Source organism: Bubalus bubalis, chromosome 3 (assembly GCF_019923935.1).
Source record: "Bubalus bubalis isolate 160015118507 breed Murrah chromosome 3, NDDB_SH_1, whole genome shotgun sequence".
NCBI lineage: Eukaryota > Metazoa > Chordata > Mammalia > Artiodactyla > Bovidae > Bubalus > Bubalus bubalis.
In genome coordinates, this window is record NC_059159.1 from 170,389,958 (window position 1) to 170,413,028 (window position 23,071).

At 46.4% G+C, this 23,071-nt stretch overlaps 1 protein-coding gene across 1 annotated transcript in view; it reads right to left on the minus strand.

Moving 5' to 3' along the window:
* The window catches only part of BRINP1 (BMP/retinoic acid inducible neural specific 1), a 200,040-nt gene that overhangs the window by 15,625 nt on the left and 161,344 nt on the right, over positions 1 to 23,071 (minus strand). Inside the window, exons 6-7 of the mRNA XM_006061423.4 lie at positions 19,456 to 19,692; positions 14,408 to 14,630 (exon numbers count right to left, since the gene is read on the minus strand). Of these exons, the coding sequence (XP_006061485.1) occupies positions 14,408 to 14,630; positions 19,456 to 19,692 (460 nt within the window). The remainder of the gene's footprint in view (positions 1 to 14,407; positions 14,631 to 19,455; positions 19,693 to 23,071) is intronic.

The following is a 23,071-nucleotide window of genomic DNA, read 5'->3' on the forward strand; positions in this document are numbered from 1 at the left end:
ACAAAGCTAGTGGAGGTGATGGAATTCCAGTTGAGCTATTTCAAATCCTAAAAGATGATGCTGTGAAAGTGCTGCACTCAATATGCCAGCAAATTTGGAAAACTCAGCAGTGGCCACAGGACTGGAAAAGGTCCGTTTTCATCCCAATCCCAAAGAAAGGCAATGCCAAAGGATGCTCAAACTATCACACAATTGCACTCATCTCACATGCTAATAAAGTAATGCTCAAAATTCTGCAAGCCAGGCTTTAACAGTATGTGAACTGTGAACTTCCAGATGTTCAAGCTGGTTTTAGAAAAGGCTGACAAACCAGAGATCAAATTGCCAAAATCTGTAGGATTATCAAAAAAGCAAGAGAGTTCCAGAAAAGCATCTATTTCTGCTTTATTGACTATGCCAAAGCCTTTGAATGTGTGGATCACCCCAAACTGTGGAGAATTCTGAAAGAGATGGGAATACCAGACCACCTGATCTGCCTCTTGAGAAATCTGTATGCAGGTCTGGAAGCAACAGCTAGAACTGGACATGGAACAACAGACTGGTTCCAAATCAGGCAACGAGAACGTCAAGGCTGAATATTGTCACCATGCTTATTTAACTCATATGCAGAGTACATCATGAGAAACACTGGGCTGGATGAAGCACAAGCTGGAATCAAGACTGCTGGGAGAAATATCAATAACCTCAGATGTGCAGATGACCCACCCTTAAGGCAAAAACTGAAGAAGCACTAAAAAGCCTCTTGATGAAAGTGAAAACAGGAGAGTGAAAAAGTTGGCTTAAAGCTCAATATTCAGAAAATGAAGATCATGGCATCTGGTCCCATCAGTTCATGGGAAATAGATGGGGAAACAGTGGAAATAGTGACAGACTTTATTTTGGGGGGCTCCAAAATCACTGCAGATGGTGACTGCAGCCATGAAATTAAAAGACACTTGCTCCTTGGAAGGAAAGTTATGACCAACCTAGACAGCGTATTAAAAAGTAGAGACATTACTTTGTCAACAAAGGTCTGTCTAGTCAAGGCTATGGTTTTTCCGGTAGTCATGTATGGATGTGAGAGTTGGACTATAAAGAAAGTTGAGTGCTGAAGAATTGATGCTTTTGAACTGTGGTGTTGGAGAAGACTCTTGAGAGCTCCTTGGACTGCAAGGAGATCCAACCAGTCCATCCTGTAGGAAATCAGTCTTGAATACTCATTAGAAGGACTGATACTGAAGCTGAAACTCCAATACTTTGGTCACCTGATGCAAAAAACTGACTCATTTGAAAAGACTCTGATGCCGGGAAAGATTGAGGGTGGGAGGAGAAGGGGACGACAGAGGATGAGATGGTTGGATGGCATCACGGACTTAATGGGCATCAGTTAAGTCACTCAGTCGTGTCTGACTGACTCTTGTGAGCCCATGAATCACAGCATGCCAGGCCTCCCTGTCCATCACCAACTCCCGGAGTTCACGCTAGTAAAGTAGTGCTCAAAATTCTGCAAGCCAGGCTTCAGCAGTACGTGAACCGTGAACTTCCAGATGTTCAACCTGGTTTTAGAAAAGGCAGAGGAACCAGAGATCAAATTGCCAACAGCTGCTGGATCATTAATAAAGCAAGAGAGTTCCAGAAAAACTTCTATTTCTGCTTTATTGACTATGCCAAAGCCTTTGACTGTGTGGATCACAAGAAACTGTGGAAAATTCTGAAAGAGATGGGAATGCCAGAACACCTGACCTGCCTCTTGAGAAACCTATATGCAGGTCAGGAAGCAACAGTTAGAACTGGACATGGAACAACACACTGGCTCCAAATAGGAAAAGGAGTACGTCAAGGCTGTATATTGTCACCTTGCTTATTTAACTTCTATGCAGAGTACATCATGAGAAACGCTGGGCTAGAAGAAGCACAAGCTGGAATCAAGATTGCTGGGAGTAATATCAATAACCTCAGATATGCAGATGACACCACCCTTATGGCAGAAAGTGAAGAGGAACTAAAAAGCATCTTGATGAAAGTGAAAGAGGAGAGTGAAAAAGTTGGCTTAAAGCTCAACATTCAGAAAATGAAGATCATGGCATCTGGTCCCATCACTTCACAGCAGATAGGTGTGGAAACAGTGGAAACAATGGGCCTGAGTTTGGGTAACCTCCCGGAGTTGGTGATGGACAGGGAGGCCTGGCGTGCTGCAGTCCATGGGGTGGCAAAGAGTCAGACATGACTGAGTATACTGAACTGAAGAACGCTGAATGTCTATCTTGGGTGATCCTCACAATAACTCTGCACAGAAAGTACTGTTATTATCGTCATTTTACTGATGAGGACACTTAGGGCCAGAAGCTCTGAGCTCACAACTCACTGTGATTCTACACCAGACTGGCTGCTTCCAGATCCCATGTACTCAATCTTGATTTATGTGCTTTCTCTGATTTCTTATTTCCTATGTCTGGGTGAAATCAGTGTCACATTCAATTCTTCATAAGTATATGCTGTTTTCTTAAACAACCATCTTTCCACCCCAAGTTCAAAGCATCATCATCCTTCAACTTCCATCTCAAATGGTCCCTCACTTCAGGTCAGCAAACGCTGTGTCATTACGTGCCACCTTACCTGTCACTGGGGGGACACAGTGGTGAACAAGAAGAGTAGAATCCTCGCCTTCCTTCCCTGGTGGCTCAGGGGATAAGAACCCGCCTGCCATTGCAGGAGACACATTTCCGATCCCTGTCTGGGAAGATCCTACGTGCCTTGGGGCAACTAAGCCCGTGCAGGTCAATGACTGAGCCTGTGCTCCAGAGCCCAGGAGCCACAACTACTGAAGCCCGTGAGCCCCAGAGCCTCTGCTCCACAGCAAGAGAAGCCTGGGCACCGCAAAAAAGAGCAGCCCCTGCTCACCACAACTAGAGAGAAGCCCATGCAATGGTGAAGACCCAGGCCGGCCAAAGATAAATACATAAATTAAATTAAATTAAATTAAAAAAAAAAAAAAGAATCCCCGCCCTCGCAGAGGTTGTGCTCAAGTAGGGGAAGTCTGGGATTGAACAGACACCTGCAAATGTGCCACGTGGTGGAAAAACATTGCACGCAGCACGCAGCAAAGGCATACTGTGGACAGAGCGACTCGGTCCAGTGTCAGGACAAGCACCGCTTAGGCATGGGGGTCTGAGCTGAAGTTTAAAGGATGAACAGAATAACCTGGGCAAAGAGAAAAGGGGATTCTTTGAGTCTTCCTGATAGAAATACATCTCTCTCCCTTCTTTCCTTTACTGCCATTCAAATTCTATGTTTACACAAGGGGAAGCATAACAGAATCTATTTTATAGGATTGTTGTGTGGATTCACAAGTACATTATGTAAGGCATTTAAAGCTGTGCCTGGTGCATAATAATAAACAGTGATTCCATGTTAACTATTATTATCATTATTTATTGTTACAGTGACGAGTTAGGAGGAGTAAGAGCTCCCCTCTCGGGACATGCTCCTGTAACTGACCTGCCTATAACCGACTTGGCGCACAACTGACACGCTTTCTTCCATCCGGCCAGCATAGGGTTGATGGTCTAGGCACACGGAATGCTCGTGGCAGGTCAGTTACGCTCCTAGAAAGCCCACGTGCTTCTGGTTCCTCCAAGGAACAAGCACTCTCACCGAGAGTTGGTTTTGTTTATTCCCAAGCTTGTTTATGCCAGTTGTACTTGCTACTATGAGATCATGGAATTAAAAGTCAAATAAATCAATGAAATGTGAGCTGTCTTTTTCTGTGGGAACGCATTTGGATTCTGTGGGAAAATTCTATAAAGACCGGTTGATGAAAGAACTGCCATCAAATTAAATAAAGGAGAAGTACCTGAAAAAGGTTGGGAGGGCTCATAAAAATCTACAAACATTTAGATTGCTTTTTAAGAGTCTTTAAACTACTGCTTCACTTTCAATAAACCAAAGTTGGAAATACTATACAAAACGCTAGTGTGGTTTATGCAAGAAAGCCAGGAAAACGTCAAACGGAGTATACAAACTCCCTCAGAAAAGATTCTGGCACTACTTCAAAAGACAAGCCAAGAAATATATATATATATATATCTATATATCTATATATATATATATATCTTAAGTTAAAATAATTTGTATTTATATATGTGCAGCATTATAGGATTCCTTATTTTAACCTAACTTTCTATTAACTGAGAAATTATTAGTTTCTAAATTTGTCTGCTAAGGAGGCTGGTGCTTGACTTCTTACTATGTTCTAAAAGCGACATATATGTTCTTTTACTGATTTTCTACTGGTAGGTATTATTTTTATCTCTACTGTATCAAGGGGAAAAATGAAGCTCGGTCACCTTAATGCTGTACCAAGGTTCCATTGGCAGTAAGTGGCAGTCCACACTTGGCCTGTCAGACTGCACTGTCAAAGTCTTAAGTATCTGAAATTCCACTGCCTCTCTACTGCATTATTACATTTTGTTGGGCTCATGGCTTATTTTCTCTAATGGAAAGATCTGTTTCTTAGAAGCAGAAGTGGTGTCTTCATCAAAAATCTAGCATCTACTATGACTGCGCTCTTGATTATATTAACATCGTATCTGTGTATTTCTTTATGAAGAGTTTCCACATCTATCATATAAATTGACTGAGACATCAACTCCACAGGGCAGCTCTTCTTATCATCTTGATCATACAGATGAGGAAACGTAGGGCTCAGGTAGGTTCGGAGATTTTCTGAAGTCACATAATCTAATAACTGGGAGAGCAGGGACTGTCGGTCTAATAAACTGCCACTGACTTCAGCTCAATAAAAGACAAGAAGTCACATCCCTCTGCCCCCCGGCAGGAGTCTATGAGATTAAATCCAGAGGCAAGTAAGTATAGGTTCAGAGAGAAGAAGCAAAATCAGCGTGGATACTGAGGGTCCTATAACAGAGAGAACAATTATCTCGGTAGCTGCAATCTTTCCATAGACACCAATTAAACACTGCGTGCAGGAGAAAGTTCGTTAAAAGCTGACATGGGCTCAGAAGCTATGGCCCCGGGACTGAAGCCTGAGGTGGATGCCCGCAAGAGATTTTCATCTCAACAATGCGTAATTACATTGTGCTTGGCGAGAGCCCGGACTGCTGGGTCAAGGCCGCGTGAATATGAGAAGTAAAAATAAACCAAGGACCAGCAGTCATTGTAAAATGCCAATAATTATACTGCCTGCCCTCAAGTTCAAGTTCTTGAATGTCCTCTGTCTTACTGTACCGTAACCTCCACAAAAATCAGGACACCCTGTCCTGGTCGCACTGCTCTAGTCGGTGCTAGGAATTTCTCTCCATCTGACTGAAGTTAACAAACTCTGGGAAGTATTTTTTTTGTCCCCCACCCCCTTTTTTTTTTTCTCTCACTAGGGTGCATTTCCCAAAGTAAGGGACTTAACAACAGATACTTGCAAAATTTGGATATAGGTCAATTAAAGACAACCTTCATGCGTGCTGCGATTCATGGGGTCACAAAGAGTCGGACACGACTGAGCGACTGATCTGATCTGATCTTCATTTGTAGTTTCCATTTTCCTGCCTGGACTGTCACGGTCTGTGGTCCTGAATTTTCATCATGCTCTGTTCACACATTCCCAGAATGATTTTGCACAAGTCACTTCACTCCCTTTGGCCTTAGTTTCTTTCTTATGAATGATGAAGACAATCTAACCACATACAATGTAATGTGTGAAAAATCCATAGATGTATTTATATGGCGTGCTTGTGTGCTAAGTCGCTTCAGTCATGTTCAACTCTTTGCCACGCTATGGAGTGTCACCCGCCAGGTTCCTCTGTCCATGGGATTCTCCAGACAAGAATACTGGAGTGGGTTGCTGTTTCCTCCTCCAGGGAATCTTCCCCACCCAGGGATCAAACCTGTGTCTCTTGCATTGGCAGGTGGATTCTTTATCACCAGTGCCACCTGGGAAGCCCATTTATTTGGCAGTGGGATACAACTGCAAAGTACTGTGTTGACATGTTTTGGGGACCCTGTTCCAAGTAAAAAATAATTTGTCTATTCATTGAGCACAGTTTTTTGAACAGCTCCTGTGTGTCAATTACTGTGCTAGGAAGGTACTCTGCTGCTGCTGCTGCTGCTAAGTCGCGTCAGTCGTGTCTGACTCTGTGCGACCCCATAGACGGCAGTCCACCAGGCTCCTCCATCCCTGGGGTTCTCCAGGCAAGAACACTGGAGTGGGCTGCCATTTCCTTCTCCAAAGTACGCTGCTAAAGTGATTAAAAACCTGGGTCCAGATGCATACGTGGAGCTGCCAGCCTTACAGGAGAGACAGGTGTTAATAAATGGATAAAAAAAAGATATAGTGGTAAAGTGAGCCTGGGGCTTCATTTGGGAAATCAGACTGCTAGAGAAGCATCTAAAGTAGGCCCCAACACAGCCTTTCAGTGCACAGAACACAGGCTTTTGAGCTGAGATCTGCGGGGTACATAGCTACCACTGCAGGTCAGGAAGAAAGAAGGCACCTTCCAGGCAGAGGGAACAGCCTGTGTGAAGCCTCTGAGGTGGGAGAGGGTTCACAGCCAGGGCTTAGCTGAGTGAGCCAGGAAAGGGTGTGAAACACGGAGCAAGAGGCCGCAGGGCCAGACCACGGCAGACTCGCAGGTCATCTTCAGAGTCTGTGCGTAAGAGCAGGGAGTGGTCACCACAGGTTCTAAGCAGGGATGTGGCAACATCAAATTTTCTTAAGTAACAATTCTGACTACCTCCTGGAATAAAGACTGGAAAGTGATCTGAGTAGATCTGGGGAGACTCCGCCAAAAGGCTATTGTCATTTGAAGCAAGAGAAGATCTTGGTTTGAACTGTAGGCTTCTCATGAGATGTGACCAATTAGCATCATCAGAAAGCAGTAGGGCTCACAGATTCAATTACTGTTCTTCTATCAATATTTTGGAGTTGAACAGTTACTCTCTCATTCTGTGGGAGTGATATTTCTCCTAGGGGTTAGGAAGGGCCTCAGAGAGCCCCAGCTGTTTGCAAATTGTTTTAGCAAAAATAAAAAATCACCTTATTTTCCCAAATGAGTTTTAATGAGAATTCCCATAAAGAAAATGGATAAAGAGCTGTTCTGGGTAAAGGTGAGGTATAAACTGTTCTTTATTCAGGCTGTCCCCATCCCTGCAAGGCTGTTTTTTTTGCACTCAATGTTCTCAGTCTGAATATATGCTGGACTTATAGGCTCACACAGGGCCCGGGCCAGGATATGAACTCAGGTCTTCTGGTTCAAACAAGTGTCCTTTTCAAAAGCACATCCTGAAGCTAGATAATGATGCTAAAAAGACAAAGACCCCTTAGCAATGACCTTTAAGTGCCTTCCAGTGTCTGGCATAAGGCGGGAGATCGGGGAGTCAGTAATTATGGAGTTGCACAGAAACCAGCAGAATTCATTGCTCAAGTTGAGTTTATGCTTTCCTTTTTTCTCTCCCTTCCTCTTTCTTTCCTTCCTCCCCCTCTCTTTTCCATACTCCCTCCCTCCCTGCTTCCCTCCCTTCTCTGCAATGAGAGGTGTTTTCCACCACTCCGCAGTTAGCAGTGCAGGCAGGGGATCATCTTGTCTCGGGAGCACACAGAATGGCACAGATGTTACACGAAAGGACTCTGTCTGGGTTCAGATCCTGCCTGTCACTTGTTCATAGAGATTATGCAGCAAGTCAATTAATATCTCTACGTCTTAACATTCTCCATTCATAAAATGGGATGACTTGACACTGCCAGGTGAGTTGTCATGATGATTAAATGAGGTGGAAGTGTGCAGGACAGTGGAAATGCCTGAAGGTGGTGAAACTGAAAGTCGCTCAGTCGTGTCCGACTCTTTGCAACCCCATGGATTATACAGTCCATGGAATTCTCCAGGGCAGAAAACTGGAGTGGGTAGCTTTTCCCTTCTCCAGGGGATCTTCCCAACCCAGGGATTGAACCCAGGTCTCCCACACTGCAGGTGGATTCTTTACCAGCTGGGCCACAAGGGAAGCCCGAGAATACTGAAGTGGGTAGCCTATCCCTTCTCCAGCGGACCTTCCTGACCCAGGAATTGAATTGCGGTCTCCTGCATTGCAGGTTGTAACCCGAAGCAATGGCACCCCACTCCAGTACTCTTGCCTGGAAAATCCCACGGACAGAGGAGCCTGGTGGGCTGCAGTCCATGGGGTCGCTAAGAGTCGGACACGACTGAGTGACTTCACTTTCACTTTTCACTTTCACACATTGGAGAAGGAAATGGCAACTCACTCCAGTGTTCTTGCCTAGAGAATCCCAAGGATGGGGGAGCCTGGTGGGCTGCCGTCTATGGGATCGCATAGAGTCGGACACGACTCAAGCGACTTAGCAGCAGTAGCAGCAGCATTGCAGGTGGGTTCTTTACCAAGTGAGCTATCAGGGAAGCCCCCTGAAAGTGTTGCCTTGAACCTAAACTCAGTCCCATTCTCTTCCTGATGAATTTAATTTCAAGTTCACCCTGCTTCCAGAGCCCCCTCTCATAGAGTACTCAGATTTTACAAAGTGCTGGCAGACACACCATCTCAGGTGAGCCAGATAAAGCCCTTAGAAGCAGGAGGAGGAAATGATTATGTCTGTTTTACAGAGGAGAAAACCAAGCTTCAAAAAGTCTAGCTATAGTAGGGACCAAACTCAAAGCCCACTTCCCAGTCTGTTCCCCCTTTTAACTGCACAACATAAGGGTCTCCTGGTAGTGAGACAATCCACAGGGACCTCTGCGTGCGTCCTGCCTTTCTTAGCCATGCCCAGCTGCAGTACTGTGGTCTGACAGTAGGTGAGGTCCTGCACAGGCGGAAAGAAATTCACACACTATCCCTGGGACCCACCACGTTACCTAATACACGCTGGGAACCCTACAGGTACTTGGTGAGGTGCTGAATTCCCTGTTGGAGGTGTGGTCTGGAATTAGTCCTGTGGCCCTCAACTGGATTGGCACTGATCCTGGGGGAGGGGCGTGTCCTGTTTATCTTAGAGCTCACCCAGGCTGAGTTCTCTGGAAACACTGGCTGCATTGACCTGCCCTGAACCTGACCTCCTCTCTCTACTTAGACATGTGTCTGCCCTGTCTGCCTGGCCTCCAGAGTTGGTTCAGGGTTCCAGGACTGGGGCCATTTCCTGAATCTCTATTCCTGGTCTACCACCATCTCCATGACCTTGATGAGCCAACCCTGCCTTTAACATCATCATACACTCACACCAAAGTGCCCCAAGCAGGCAGAGCCATCTCTCCTGCTTCTGTTCACTGCCTGGAGCCTGCATCAGCCTCCTGACCACCAGCCCCACCCATGGGGTCAGCAAGGCCATTCCAATCCTGCCACTTATCTGCCCTGTGACCTCGGACAAGTCAATTCCATCTCTGCCTCATCAATTTCCTCATCTATAAAACAAATCCAATTGCATCAGCTTCATAGAGATTGTGTGAGGATTAGATGAAAAAAAATATCATCATTATGATCAACATTCAGACTCAATGACTGCTACTGTGGGCTAAGCAATTTATATGCAAAAATCAGCGCCTGGTAAAAACAGGCCACCTGATGCGAACAGCCAACTCATTGGAAAAGCCCCTGATGCTGGGGAAGATTGAGGGCAGGAGGAAAAGGGGGTGACAGAGGACAAGATGGTTGGATGATATCACTGACTCAAAGGACTTGAATTTGAGCAAACTCTGGGAGACACTGAAGGACAAGGAAGCCTGTGTGCTGCAGTCCATGGGGTTGCAGAGTCGGACACAACTTAGTGCCTGAACAACGTGTATTAAGTTTTTTCCATGTGTTAGGCCCTGTTCTAAACATTTTACGTGGGTTCAAGCATTTAATCCTCAAGACAGCCCTACGTATTGGCACTGCTCTTCGCTTCATTTTAGAGAAAACTGAGGCTCAAAGGTGGTGCTAACTTCCTCATGGTTATAAACTGAGAAGGTGATAAAGCTGGGATTCGAACCCAGGCAATCTGACTCTAGAGGTTTTAGTGAGCTGTACTGCTTGTTATAATAGATGTTCAATCAGATCAGATCAGATCAGTCGCTCAGTCGTGTCTGACTCTGCAACCCCATGAATCGCAGCACGCCAGGCCTCCCTGTCTATCACCAACTCCCGGAGTTCACTCAGACTCACGTTCATCGAGTCAGTGATGCCATCCAGCCATCTCATCCTCTGTCGTCCCCTTCTCCTCCTGCCCCCAATCCCTCCCAGCATCAGAGTCTTTTCCAATGAGTCAACTCTTCGCATGAGGTGGCCAAAGTACTGGAGTTTCAGCTTTAGCATCATTCCTTCCAAAGAAATCCCAGGGCTGATCTCCTTCAGAATGGACTGGTTGGATCTCCTTGCAGTCCAAGGGACCCTCAACAGTCTTCTCCAACACCACAGTTCAAAAGCATCAATTCTTTGGCGCTCAGCCTTCTTCACAGTCCAACTCTCACATCCATACTAATAGGTGTCAGTTATTGTTTTGTGATTTTTATTATTATTATCATTCATCTTATTTGCCCTATATACAGAATAGCGACCTATAGCTCCAACTGTACTCCATTTATCCTGTGGTACTTAATCTCCAAAAAGGATTCCCTCTGCACCCCCACCCCCACCCCACACCTCCCAATATCCACACCCTTGAATCTCCGCTGGGCTTTTGGCTGAGAGAATATGGTAGAAGGGATATTCTCTGACTTCAAAAGCTAAGCTGTAAGAAGACTTAAGATTTCCTTTTAGTCTCAGGAGACTGCCACGTTTCAAAAAGCCCAGGCTGCGTGAAGCAGGCACGGGAGGGCCAGTATCACCAGCCACCTCTGGGAGTGAGCCATCGTGGATGTCCAGTCCAGTCAAGCTCCCTGGTGACCCCAGCCCCAGCCAACCTGAGGGAGCCCCAGCTGCACCCAGTCAGTCTACAGAATCCTGAGAGTTTATAGCAAGTGTTGCTTTGAACCAAGAAGTCTTGAGTGACTTGTTTGGCAGAAGCTGATAACCAGAATACTCCTGGCAACAATTGATAACCAAAATCCTTCTGGTCCAGTATTAAGGTTCCAACATGCCTTGAAACCCAGCTCCAGTTATCTAGATTTGACTTCTCACTAAATTTTCGAGGCAAACACCTCTTTGGAGTAACAATAAAATAACATTCATTGCCCTTGGGTGTGTTATTACACTGTGTGTGCCTCGGTTCCCTTATCTGTAGAACAGAAACAGTAACAGGACCTAGTTCACAGCATTGCAGTGAGGGGAACAGGAGTTAATTCACAGGAGACGCTCAGAACTGTGCCTGGCCTTTAGAATCCATATACAGGTATCCCCTGCTTTTCGAAAGTTTGCTTTATGCCACTTCACTTTTTATTAATAATAAAGACTTACAAAAGACCTAACCAAAAGAAACCCCAAGATTTTAGCTTTCTTGAAAAAAGGTAACTGAGTCTTTGCTTTATGCCATTTGAGCTTATGAAAGGTTTCATAGAAACACTCTACTTTCAGATAGCGGGGGGAACCTGTACTAAGTGACACCTCTCTATTAACTGAGACATGCTTTTTGAATTTTAAAATCTTAATCCTCATACTTAACCTGAAGGCTAGTGGAATTACCTGCTGTTCCAAATGAGCTGCAGGGAGTTACTTATAAAGCCTCGTGGCTAGTAAAGGGGGTCAGGGTTTGGACCTAGTCTGTGCTCTTTCCCTCTCCCCACTCCACCCCCACTTCAACACCACCACCCACCCTTCTTGACACAAGGGAGAGCATTAGCTTGTGGACTCAGCACCCGTGGAGCCCAGAACACAGACAAATCACAGCAGAGCGAGTGGCTCATTAGCCAATTCCAGCTTGATCGGCTCAGGTGGCCCAGGCTGCCCAGTGTCAGCACCTCTGCCTGACACGGCTGCGTGGCGGGGAGGTGCCCTGCCTGCTCAGGAAAGCCTCCGGTTCGCACGGCAGGAAGCGGCCCACTGCCAGCAAGGAGGCCCAGCTCTCCTGGGAGGGCGTCGGACGAGTCGGCACAGTGCACACGCGTGTGTCCCTGCTCTCCGGTATCCAGAGTCCAAAACGTGCCGTGTGAACAGAACCGAGGGACTTGCCAACATGGAACCCAGAGGTCCTCTCCAGATGTGGGGAGGAGGGAGGTCCTGGTTCAGGAGGACAGATGGCAACACGGCGAGTTCTTTCTTTCCAGGTCCCACTGGTGGGAGGATACTTCTAGCTGTCTATGCCTGTCGTCTTGGGGAGAAGAGCACGTTATACATATGGACATCCACACTCAGAGCAGAGAAGTCACCTCCTCAAGATCACAGAACTTGCCAAGGGTAGGGTGTGATCTCATCCAGGCCCCCGATTCTGCCCCTCTTCCCTCCCCTCTAAGGCCTGCCCAGTCCTCTCTCCTCTGGACGCTCCCCGCCGACCCAAGCCTTCCCTGGACCCCGTGTGCCCGCTGTGCTCTACACCCTGTGCCCCGGACACTCTGCTCACCTTTAATCATGGTTCTTCCCCACATCTTTGGGCTTCCGGACTTACCACTTCATCCTCTAGATTGACAACCAGCAAAACTGACACCCACATTTGTTTAAAGTCTGGTAACTGTTAAATGTTACTCTTTTGCCCTGATGGGCAGCCCGTGTGGTCCACCTGGGGATGCACCATTCCATCACTTAGGGATCTGGTTAAAAGCCACCTCTTGCTGGGTCTAGGCTCAATTACATCACCGCAAATCCATACGTTCAAGTCCTCACCCCAGTATCTCTGAATGGGATTCTGGAGATAAGATCATTAAAGAGGTAATTAAGTTAAAATGAAGTCACTGAGATGAGCCCGAAGCCAACAGGGCTGCTGTCCTGAATAAGAAAGGAGGGTTAAGACACAGACACCCAGAGAGAGAAAACCCTGTGAAGAGACAGGGCGAAGACGCCCAGCTACAAGCCAAGAGGAGGAGCCTCGGGAGAAACCACGCACGCCAATCTTAGGCTTCTGGCCACCAGAACTGGGAGAAAATGCACCTCTGCTGTTTAAACCACTCCGTCCATGGCACTTTGCTATGGTGTTCCTAGCAAGTTAATACCTGTGGGGAGCACTTCCTGATTGCCAACAGAACCCCCTCCTCACTCCTCCACTAAGAGGTCTCTTTCATGACACTGTTACTGTGTACATTTCTGAATCTCCCCCAGTGCCTGATGCAGGTCACAGATGCCCGGTGGGTCTGAACAGAATCCACTCCACACCTTCACGCATGGTGGCAGTTTGGGCCTCTGTCACAGATGACAAGGGACCCCTTTCCCAGTCCCTCCTTCTGCAGCACTTCAACAAGTAAGCCACTGCTGGCTGAAATTCCATTTGTTTCACAAAATCAGGATCACAAGGTAGATGCAAAGCAAAGGGATCTAAGCTGGGGGGAATGGGAGAAGAGAGATGAGCCTGGGAGAGTGTACAAAGAGACTGGTATCCAAAGAGTCAGACGCGACTGAGCATGTACGCACGCACACTGGCATAGACTCGGTTAAGTGAAGGTGACCGAGCTTCAGTCTTTTAAAGGGAGGATCCATTTTCACTGACCAAAGCTGAACGTGGAACCCCCAAATATGAAACAGATGAATGCATTGATGCTCTGGCAGGAGCAGGGTGGACAGACCCCCAAGCCTGCCTTCTTGCTCTCCCATGACCCCTGCATGAAAACCCTGGAGACACCAATACAGAAAACCCCCTGATATAGCTCATAAATGCCCTGGGAGAGCAGAGTCTGAGAGACTCGGATTTGAATTCTGAATTTGAATCCTCCCAAGAGAGTAGATAGACCCTAGGTGCTAGGAGGGCATGAGCCCTGTGAGTCTTGCTCACCCCTATCTTCTCCATCATCCACCAGAATATCTGGTACGTGGAGAGCAGGGCTGGTGCGGTGCTGAGGCCAGCAAGGCAGGTGGGCATTTGAGGGCACTCCCTCTCAGTGAGGACCCTGCCTCTGCGTGACTGGGGAGGGAGTGCTCCCTTAAAGTTCTCAGGGTAGGCGCCTCCTTTGCTTCACTCTACTCCAGGCCCTAATCAACGCCCTCAATCAGTAAGTTGTTTGATTCATTCACTAACCTAGTTTCTTCACTACTAAGATGAAGATGCTAAAAACAGCTTTGCCAAGTAATTTTAAAGTTAGATAATACATTTAAGCAACCAGTATAATGTCATATAGTGATCAGGGCTATTGTTCATTTCCTTCCTCAGTGAGATGGATCAGACAACACATATGCTGGAAGTTCAGGGCATTTTCCAGAAAAGCTAAGAAACCCAGGGCCTCTAGAGCCAGTAGGGAAGAAGCCCAAGAAACTGCGGTTCTGGACCCTGCAAGGCCGTGGGTTCCAAGTGCGTCCTCTACACTGTGCCTGCCTCTTTTCCGGCTCTGAGCCTGCAGGGGTGGTGGGGGGGGCCAGCACTCACCTCTCTCTGGGCAGCTGGTGGTTGGGGTTGTGGCGGCAGCGGACACTGAGGCCGAAGAGCTTGCGGGCCGCGCGCTGGATCTTCTGCCTCTGGGCCTCCGTGGCGCTCTGCAGGAGCTTGTAGCGGTTCTGCAGGTCCCAGTCGTTGCCCCAGTGCTGGTGGATGCTCCCGATGGTCAGGAAGTGGTTGCTAGGGAGACGCTTCATGAACGATTTAAACTCATCTAGCAAGAGACAAAGGCGAAGGACACGGGCTGAGCACGACAGTCCCCATCGGAGGCTGCCTCAAATGCTCAGCCCTACCCACCAGTAAACAGGCCCGCACTAAAGCCAACTCCTTGGCGGACTATAAACATGGCACCAGCCTGCTCTGCTCCTGGCAGGTAGTGAAGAGGCCACTGCACTTTCAGGGATGGGTCTTTTACCAGTACTTCGCTGCATCCCACATCCTTACTTCAGACAAGGCTGCCCAAACTTCTATCATTTGAATGCCAGCTTTATAAGAGTATTCATGTATCACTTGTACTTATATCTTACTTAATATTTTCTTTGAAGTAATTAAACCACATTTTTACCCAATCAACAAAGAAAATCACTATAACATGCATTTGGTAGGATGGGAGCTGTAGAAATAAGGCTGTAAAAATAAATATGATGAAAACGATATGAACAAATTCCAGCCAAATACTGTGGCCCGCTGGATGACCAAAACCCATGCCTGGTCTCAATCTGAAATTTAGGGAAGTAGAAAGAGACAGTGTGGAAGGATATCAGCAGCAACCAAAACATTCTGTGATGTAATCTGCAGAGGGATGGGGAACTGACACGGATCCCCGCCCCTCTGTGCGTCCCGCGCTCACTGGAAGCTGTGTGTGTGGACCGCCTCTCCTCAAGTCACAGTTTGGGAAACTCCAGCCTAAGAGATGGGGACACATGCTTGGGTCTCTAGGGCTTCTGCCTCAGTTTGGGGTGCTCAGTGTATCAGCATGAGCCACAGTGTGACACAGCCTTAGGAATGATCTGGGTCAGATTTCTTGTTCTACATTTGGAAACACTGAAGCCTCAAGTGGGAAAATGATTTTTGGAAGGTAGAATAGTCCACGGGTAACAAGAGGAAGGATTAAAACATGAGCTGTTGTTTTCTGATCTAATACTTACCCTCACCCACCGTGCCCAGGTATTGGGAATATTAATGAATTAAGGGGTTAACCATTTGCAGGAAAAAAAAAAGCCTAACTAGTCAGAATATCTATCTATTAATCATATCTATCTATATCTGAACCTTAATACTTTCACTTTATGTTATAAGCCCTACGCAAAGATTTCCCTGGTGGTCTAGTGGTTAGGACTCCACGCTTCAACACAGGGGACATGAGTTCACATGCTGGTAGGGGAACTAAGATCCCACCTGCTACATAATAAAAAAAAAAAAAAAAAAAGAAAAAAAACAAGCTACAAGGAAATTTCAGGTATATTAGGCATTCATTTAAAAAAAAGCCTTCAGAGCTTTTAATAAGCATGAAGCTCAGTCTTCAACACTTAACACACATAACTGATTTTTATAGCAAACGTATGAGATGGCTGCTTTGGTGCCCTCCTTCTACAGAAACTGGGACACAGAGGTGTTAATTAACTCGCCAAGGTCACACAGCCAGCAAATGGAAGAATCAGAACTCTGGATGGCTCCAAATCATGTACTCTTAGCATATTTACTTACTCTCAACACATAAACAGGACCAGAGAACTGGGAGCCAAAACTATGTATTTTTAATATATTTTATATTCAGGTGCTAAAAACAGGAGTCCTCAGCACCTCATTACAGACAGTCAGACATGCAGGAGTTCAAGCTGATTCTTAAACTGTGGATGGCTGTATAACCATGATTGTTATACAATTGTTATGCAACACCTCAGTTTCCCATCTGTCAATAATAGCATCTAATCCAAATCTTCAGAGAGTGACATAGGACGGCATCTGCCTCGTTTTCAAAATCCAGAAAGGGCTGAGTGGACGGTTGTGTAAGATGGGAAGGATGACTGCACGGACAGACGTCTTCAGTGAGCTGGCTGGAGGCAGGGGACTGGCCCTGATGACTTTGATGCTTTGACCAGTCCAGCTCTCCCCTCAACGCAGCTTATCTTGTAAAGGGCTCTGTTGACCTTGGGGATAACGGTCCTTTCAACGAACCAGAATTTGGGTCAGGTAGGAACATCTAAACAAGCTTATGGTTACCAGGGGAGAAGAGGCGTGGCAACAAACTGGGAGACTGGGACTGACACCTCCACACAACTGTTTATAAAATAGATAGCTAAGACCCTGCTAAATATAAACAGCACAGGGAACCCTACTCAATCCTCTGTAATGGCCTATATGGGAAAAGAATGTAAAAAAGGGGATATATGTACACGTATAACTGATTACTTTGAATACCTGAAATTAATGCAACATTGTAAATCAACTATACTTCAATAAAAACATTTTTTTTAAGTGAAAATGATTTAATTTCTTGACTAAAACTCCCAATAAAAGAGGCGTTGCTGTTTAGTCATTAGGTCATGTCCGACCTTTTTGCGACCCCGTGGACTGGATCCCTCTAAGCTTCTCTGTCCATGGGATTTTCCAGGCAAGTATGCTGGAATGGGTAGCCATTTCCTCTTCCAGGCAATTTTCCAGGGATCAAACCTGAGTCTTCTGCATTGGCAGGAGGATTCTTTACCACTGAGCCACCAGAGAAGCCCAAAGGAGGCACAGACCCCTATTTACGTGTATAAACTAGGTCCTATTTGTCCACTAACACTCCAGCCATGAAGGAATCAATGGCTTTGACCTTTGACCAGGCATTAATCCCTCCAAATGACTTGGTCCAGAGTCATTAAGGTCATGGGTTGCAAAGGAAAGGAGGAAAATACACAGGTACAAGCCACATATACGTGTAGATGGATGGGTTTGTCTTCATAGGCACAAACATTTCAAAATGGGTAAGTGCAGGATATCTGGGGGAAAATGTGCTTTTGTGGAGACAAACTGTGACACAGCAATCATTTCTGCGGCCTTTTCAGCTTACTCTGCAGCATCTCCGCTTTCTGCATTTCCTCCCCCCGCCTACCCACCCACCCACCCTACGCGGCTTCTCTTCTTGGGAGAAAGGATTCTATGCTAGGCATCCCTGCTACATGCGCACACAGCCGACACCCACCTCTGCTTTTTAGCAATCAGTAGAATCTCTTCGCAAAAGCATTTTATCAAATGCTTCTTTTTTTTTTTTTTTTTTTTTTTTGAGGCCAAATACTTGTCATAACACATTTCCTTCATGAAGCTCTCCTCTTTCATAGATTCCCGGGATTTTAAATGGACTAATGGGTGCAGGTTCCTAAGGCATCGCAGCTCCACTGGGTGACCCCGGAAGAACAGAATCCTGGATGCTTTCTGTGCTCCCAGAGCTGGAGCAGGGCTTGGAGTTCATGGAAACCAGTGGTTTTCAAACCCAGCGCTCTATGGCTTAGCTTTTATCTGTGGTACACAGTGGCTCCAAGGTACAATTTTGTTTGATCAAAGGGTTTCTTGGAGAAAGATTTAAATAAATGCAAATATTAAAAACAAAACCATGTCCTCTCATTTATCAGATGGGTAGACTGAGGCCTGGTGGGGGGGGTGGGTGGGAAAAGTAGAATTAATAAGTTACAGAAGCTGCTGTGAGCACTGGATTTGGAATCGGGGTTCCATTACCAAAGCTGTCACTGACTCTGTGGCCCTGGAGAGACACTGGCGCTTGGCACCCTCCCTCCCCTAGAACACAGTGATATCACTACATACTTCAGTGTAGTTTATAACAGATTTAAGGAATGTAAAGTTGTGTTAAAAATAGAAATGCTCTATACATATGTCCATTTATTTAACACATCTCTGGGAACATATTAAATGCCAGATATCCACTTGGCATCTCTATTGGAAGTCTCAAGGGTTCCCAAGTTTTTCACATCCGAAACTCAGTACACAGTCTTCTTTCTAAACCTTCCGGGGTGTTCTAGCTCTGTGCAAGGTACCCACGTCCATCAGACTGCTTAATGTAAGACCTAAAAGTCCTTGGAGCTCACCTGAAGACCCTTCCTCCAACTCTTGGAGCCAGTCTACCATCAAGTCCTGCCAAGTTTTCCTCCTAAACATCTTGGCATTGGTGTCTCTGCACATTTCATTTTTACTGTCTATACCATCCTCCTATCCCACATCGCAGCCGTGTTGCTCCTGGGTGCCTTCCCCTGGCCGACCTCCACTCACCCTCTGAGTTCTGCACACGCTCAGATGCTGACACTCTCCCTGGAGGGGCCTCTCCTGACTCCCTGACCACACCACCCTCCAACAGCACGTGACCTGCTCACAGGAGCTCCTCAGTCCACATACACCAATGATTAACATGTCACCATTACCTGTGTAGTTAGCTGATCAATGCCTGGATGGCCCATTAACTAGAAGCTCCGCGAGGCAGAGATCCAACTTTGCACCTCACCTGCTTTATGGCTTCGGGTGACTGTCCTCCCCTGAAATGCATTTCTCTCAACCACAAAAAGCAGGAAATGGCCAAATTACCTGAAAAGTGACTTCCAGCTATGAAAGGCTGAATTCCTTGGCTATCTACATCAATATCTACACATATATGTACCTATATACATACCCATATTTGCACATATGTGTGTGTTCATTTATTTTGAGAGACATGTACACACACACACACACAGACTCAGGAATCAATACAACTAGCTCTGACTCCTCTCTCCAGAGGCTTCCTCTGTGCTCCAAGGCATTATTCTGTCTGTCTTCTGGGTACCACAGAAGCAATATATCACAGGACCACAAACTTGATTATGTTATTCATTATTCCACTCGGTGGAGATTTATCGAGTGCCTCCTCTTTGACAGCTACTCGAATGGCTCTGGACCCTCCTGAGTGAAAGGCTGGCGGGGAGGGCAGTCGCTGAGCGGGTTCCCTTTAGCTATCCTGATGCCCGTCAGGATGTGTGGCCTCCATGCAACAGTCCCGCGAGGCTGCCTACCTGAGTTCTCCAGGTCCTTGTAGGCTTCGGCCCACGACTTGGCCATGCTGGCCAGCGTGTACTCCATGATCTGGATGTCGGTGATGGGGCAGTTGCACTGCGGGAACTCCTCGGCACACTGGCATCGGCACTGGCTGTTCTGACACACGTATTCCCCCTCGCCGTTGCACATGATGTAGCTCAAGGCCGACTGGACAAACTTCTCCTGCAGATACTGAGGGAAGATGATCTGAAGACCTGGAGGAGAGCAGCGAGAAGCAGGAAATGGAAGGTTATAGAGGAGGCGTTGCATTAAGAGTTTCACATGCAGGAATCTGAAGGGGCTAGGCTTTCCCCTTGTGCACTGGGACCAGACTAGGTCTGGGTCTGCCCAGATCTATGCGGGGCAGTGCTGGCGAGGCCTCCAGTTCCCTCGCTTCGCCTTAAACTTCTCAGAGTGTGATCCTGGCCACCTCTGCTCTCTCCATACACTATTGCGTGATATTAGCACTGAAGCCAGAGCCAGATCCGTTAATATACCTTTTCCATTCTGGGGGAAAGCCCTTATTGAAAGCACACGCTCACTGTTTATTTTTCCTTATTTCCTTCATTTCTTTCCTGTTCCTTTCTTCTAATATTTGTAAAGCTTATTCATGAAGCACAATCCTGAGCTAAGCGCTAGGTCTATAAGAGATTAAAAAAAAAAGGCACGATCTTTGCCCTTGGGGAGTTTACAATATAATCAGCAGGCACAGACATCACACCTCATCACAACACAGCTTTACGGACCCAGGGTAGAGCTGGCCGTATGAGGCAACTGGACAGCTGAGGCAGCATTAGCATTGCTGGAATAGCAGGGAAACCTTTGTAGAGGAAATGATACGTGGGCTGATTGAAAAGTGAATCATTATGTAAAAAGAGCTACGAAGCATATTCTAAAGAGACGGGTAGCAAGAACTAACATTTCACATGTCTGGGAGCTGCTGGGAGGGACATGAACTCAGATGGGTGGGCGGGCAGTGCTGGAGGAGAGCAGATTTCAGAAAAGGGCAGATGCCAGAGATGAAAGGTCTTTATCATGTGCTGAGGAGTTTGGACTTTATCCTGTGAATAATGGGATACTTTGGTAGTTTCCCCGGGTAAGAATGACATAAACAGAGTTACATAATTTAACAGGACCACTGTATCATTCACACATACACACAATGGGATCAGGGGAGATTGGTGTCTGATTCATTTTCTCTCCTTTGCTTAAAAATGAAGAAGGCAAAGCTCACTGAGAGGAAATGGGCCATTCATGGTTATAAGAGGAGTACTCCTGATCACACTGCATGATCTTTTCTCTATGAAGTACCTGACTAAGCAGAGTCCTGATCCTGAGGACCAATGAAGGAGAAGGGTTTATCTGGGCAGGAGCACTACTCTGGTACCCATGAAATGTCAAAAGAGCAGGCCATCGCCGATGGTGCTCCCCAAAAAAAGGACAACTCTGGGCTAAATTAAGTCATTCAGGCACTTTTACCCGGGACATTTCTTTCCCCCTCATTTGGAGCTGCTGACAGGTTTTGCCACCGATGCGTCTTGGGGCAGTGGTTTTACTACCCATTGCGCTCTTCGGATTGAAATGTTCTCCTCATTCATGCTTCAGGGACATGCCTAACCCTACTCATCGGGGATCTGCTGAACAGACTCGACATTTCTCTCACTCTCGACTTCACAGTTGTGTCTCTAGATTTTTATCTTTCTCTTGCTTATAAATTATTTAAAAAAAGTGAAACCCATCATTTCAACCTATCGTCATACGGCAGCTAAAAAAAGGACTATTTTCAGAGGGGACTTGTGAAAAAGAAGATGGTGTCTCCAGCATGCCTTTCTGGCAGAAACCGTAGCACAGTGAAGAGTTGGGCATTGCTAGAGTCAGGCTTCCCCACGACTGCCTCAGTCCTCTCAGGTTAGCTAGCCAACCTGTCAAAGGCTCCACTTTCTCTTCTCTAAAATGGAGATACTTTCCGTACCTCCATCAGAGGGTGACTGAGGGAGCCAAGTGACATAATTCTTGAGAATTGTCTAGAACACTCTCTGATACATAGCCAACAATAAATGTGCTTTATTCTTCTTCTTGATGATGATGATGCTGTCATTCCTCTGATTAAAGTTTTTTAAAGTTACCACAGAAGCCTCCGGATAAATGAAAGAACAATATAGCTGTGAGTATTTAATCAGAAGGAAAGATACCCAGAACACAGTGTGGAGATATCTGGAGAGCTTCCACAAGAAGTGGGATTTAGAATTCTGTGCTGTTGAACCAGCACTGATGGGAGGGCTATTTGGAACGGTAGATCCTTTGTCAATACGCACAGAAGGTGTTCTAACAGGCAGGGCCGGGCAGCCGGGATGACGGTCCACCACAAGGCTATGGGAGCTCCACCCCACGAGCAAAGGGTCCAAACTAGTTTGAGTCACTGCTCACAAGGGCTCCTGTACGGAGGTATAAGATGCAAATACGGAAAGGCAGAGCAAACCGAATCCAGCAGTAAAGTCCTAGACCAAGTCTCCAGTTCTTTCAGAGTAGGCACTATTGAGTCATTTTATCTGTATCACCGTTTTTTGCTTCCAAAGCAAAATTTATTTTTAGCTGATCCCAATCCCCTATAGGCATGTGAGTCTATGGACTGGGGTTAAGTTTCTGTTGCTTAAAGAAACTCTATAGACTGTACTCTCAGTGCTATTTTTCTAGCTTGCTCATCATTTTCCTTCTCTCTTTTGCAGGGGATAAAATATTCTATTCTTGGTGCTGGCCCAAAAGGAATTGGGGGAGAGCATTTTTCGAAAATTGCGTCAAATCATTTTTCTGTCTGGCAAGGATACAAAAGCCGGTCTTACCTACCCCATTTAATGCAACGGAAAACAGATGAAGTTTGGGGCTGGGGGGTTTCTGGGAGCAGCTGAAACACAAAACTGGCTGCTCTTTAAAAATGGAAACCCAGAACCTGCCAAGCTGACTCCGAGGCGGAATCTCCTGGGCAAATTTGAAAAGAGAATAATGAAGACATAGCAATTAAAAAGCACTTTTCTGCGAAATGTCATTACTATTTAAAGTTACATAACCATTTCTCCGGCAGCGGAGGTTCACATAGCAGTCACCACCGGAGTCGTCTCCCTGTGACCTGTGTCCAACAAAGAGGCCCATTGCTGGGCGCCTCCTGCATGGGCGCCGGAGTCCTGCCCGCTTCAATGGGAGCTGTAAATAACATGGAGGGGGATTTGGCCTGGGGATCCGCCGTGTGAAAGATATACAGCTGCCGGCTGGGGTGGCACCTCCTGTCCCCTCAGTTCCCAAAGACACACACACACATGAACAGGAAAACTGAGAAAACGAGAGAGAAAAAAAGGCCACCCTTAATGCCAAGCATATAAATCTGGCCTCACAAAACTCAGGAAGGCAAGAGTTGAAAGTTCCATTTGCACACCAACTCACCCACACTAAACATATGGAATCTGTTCCCCCCCAATCTCATTATACTTACCAAAAAAAAAAAAAAAAATCTTGTTATACTTTAAAACGGAACACTCAGCTGTTGCAGGGAGCGGGCAATGCCGACGATGTGGGAACCCTCGCGGCATCTGCCTGCCCTTT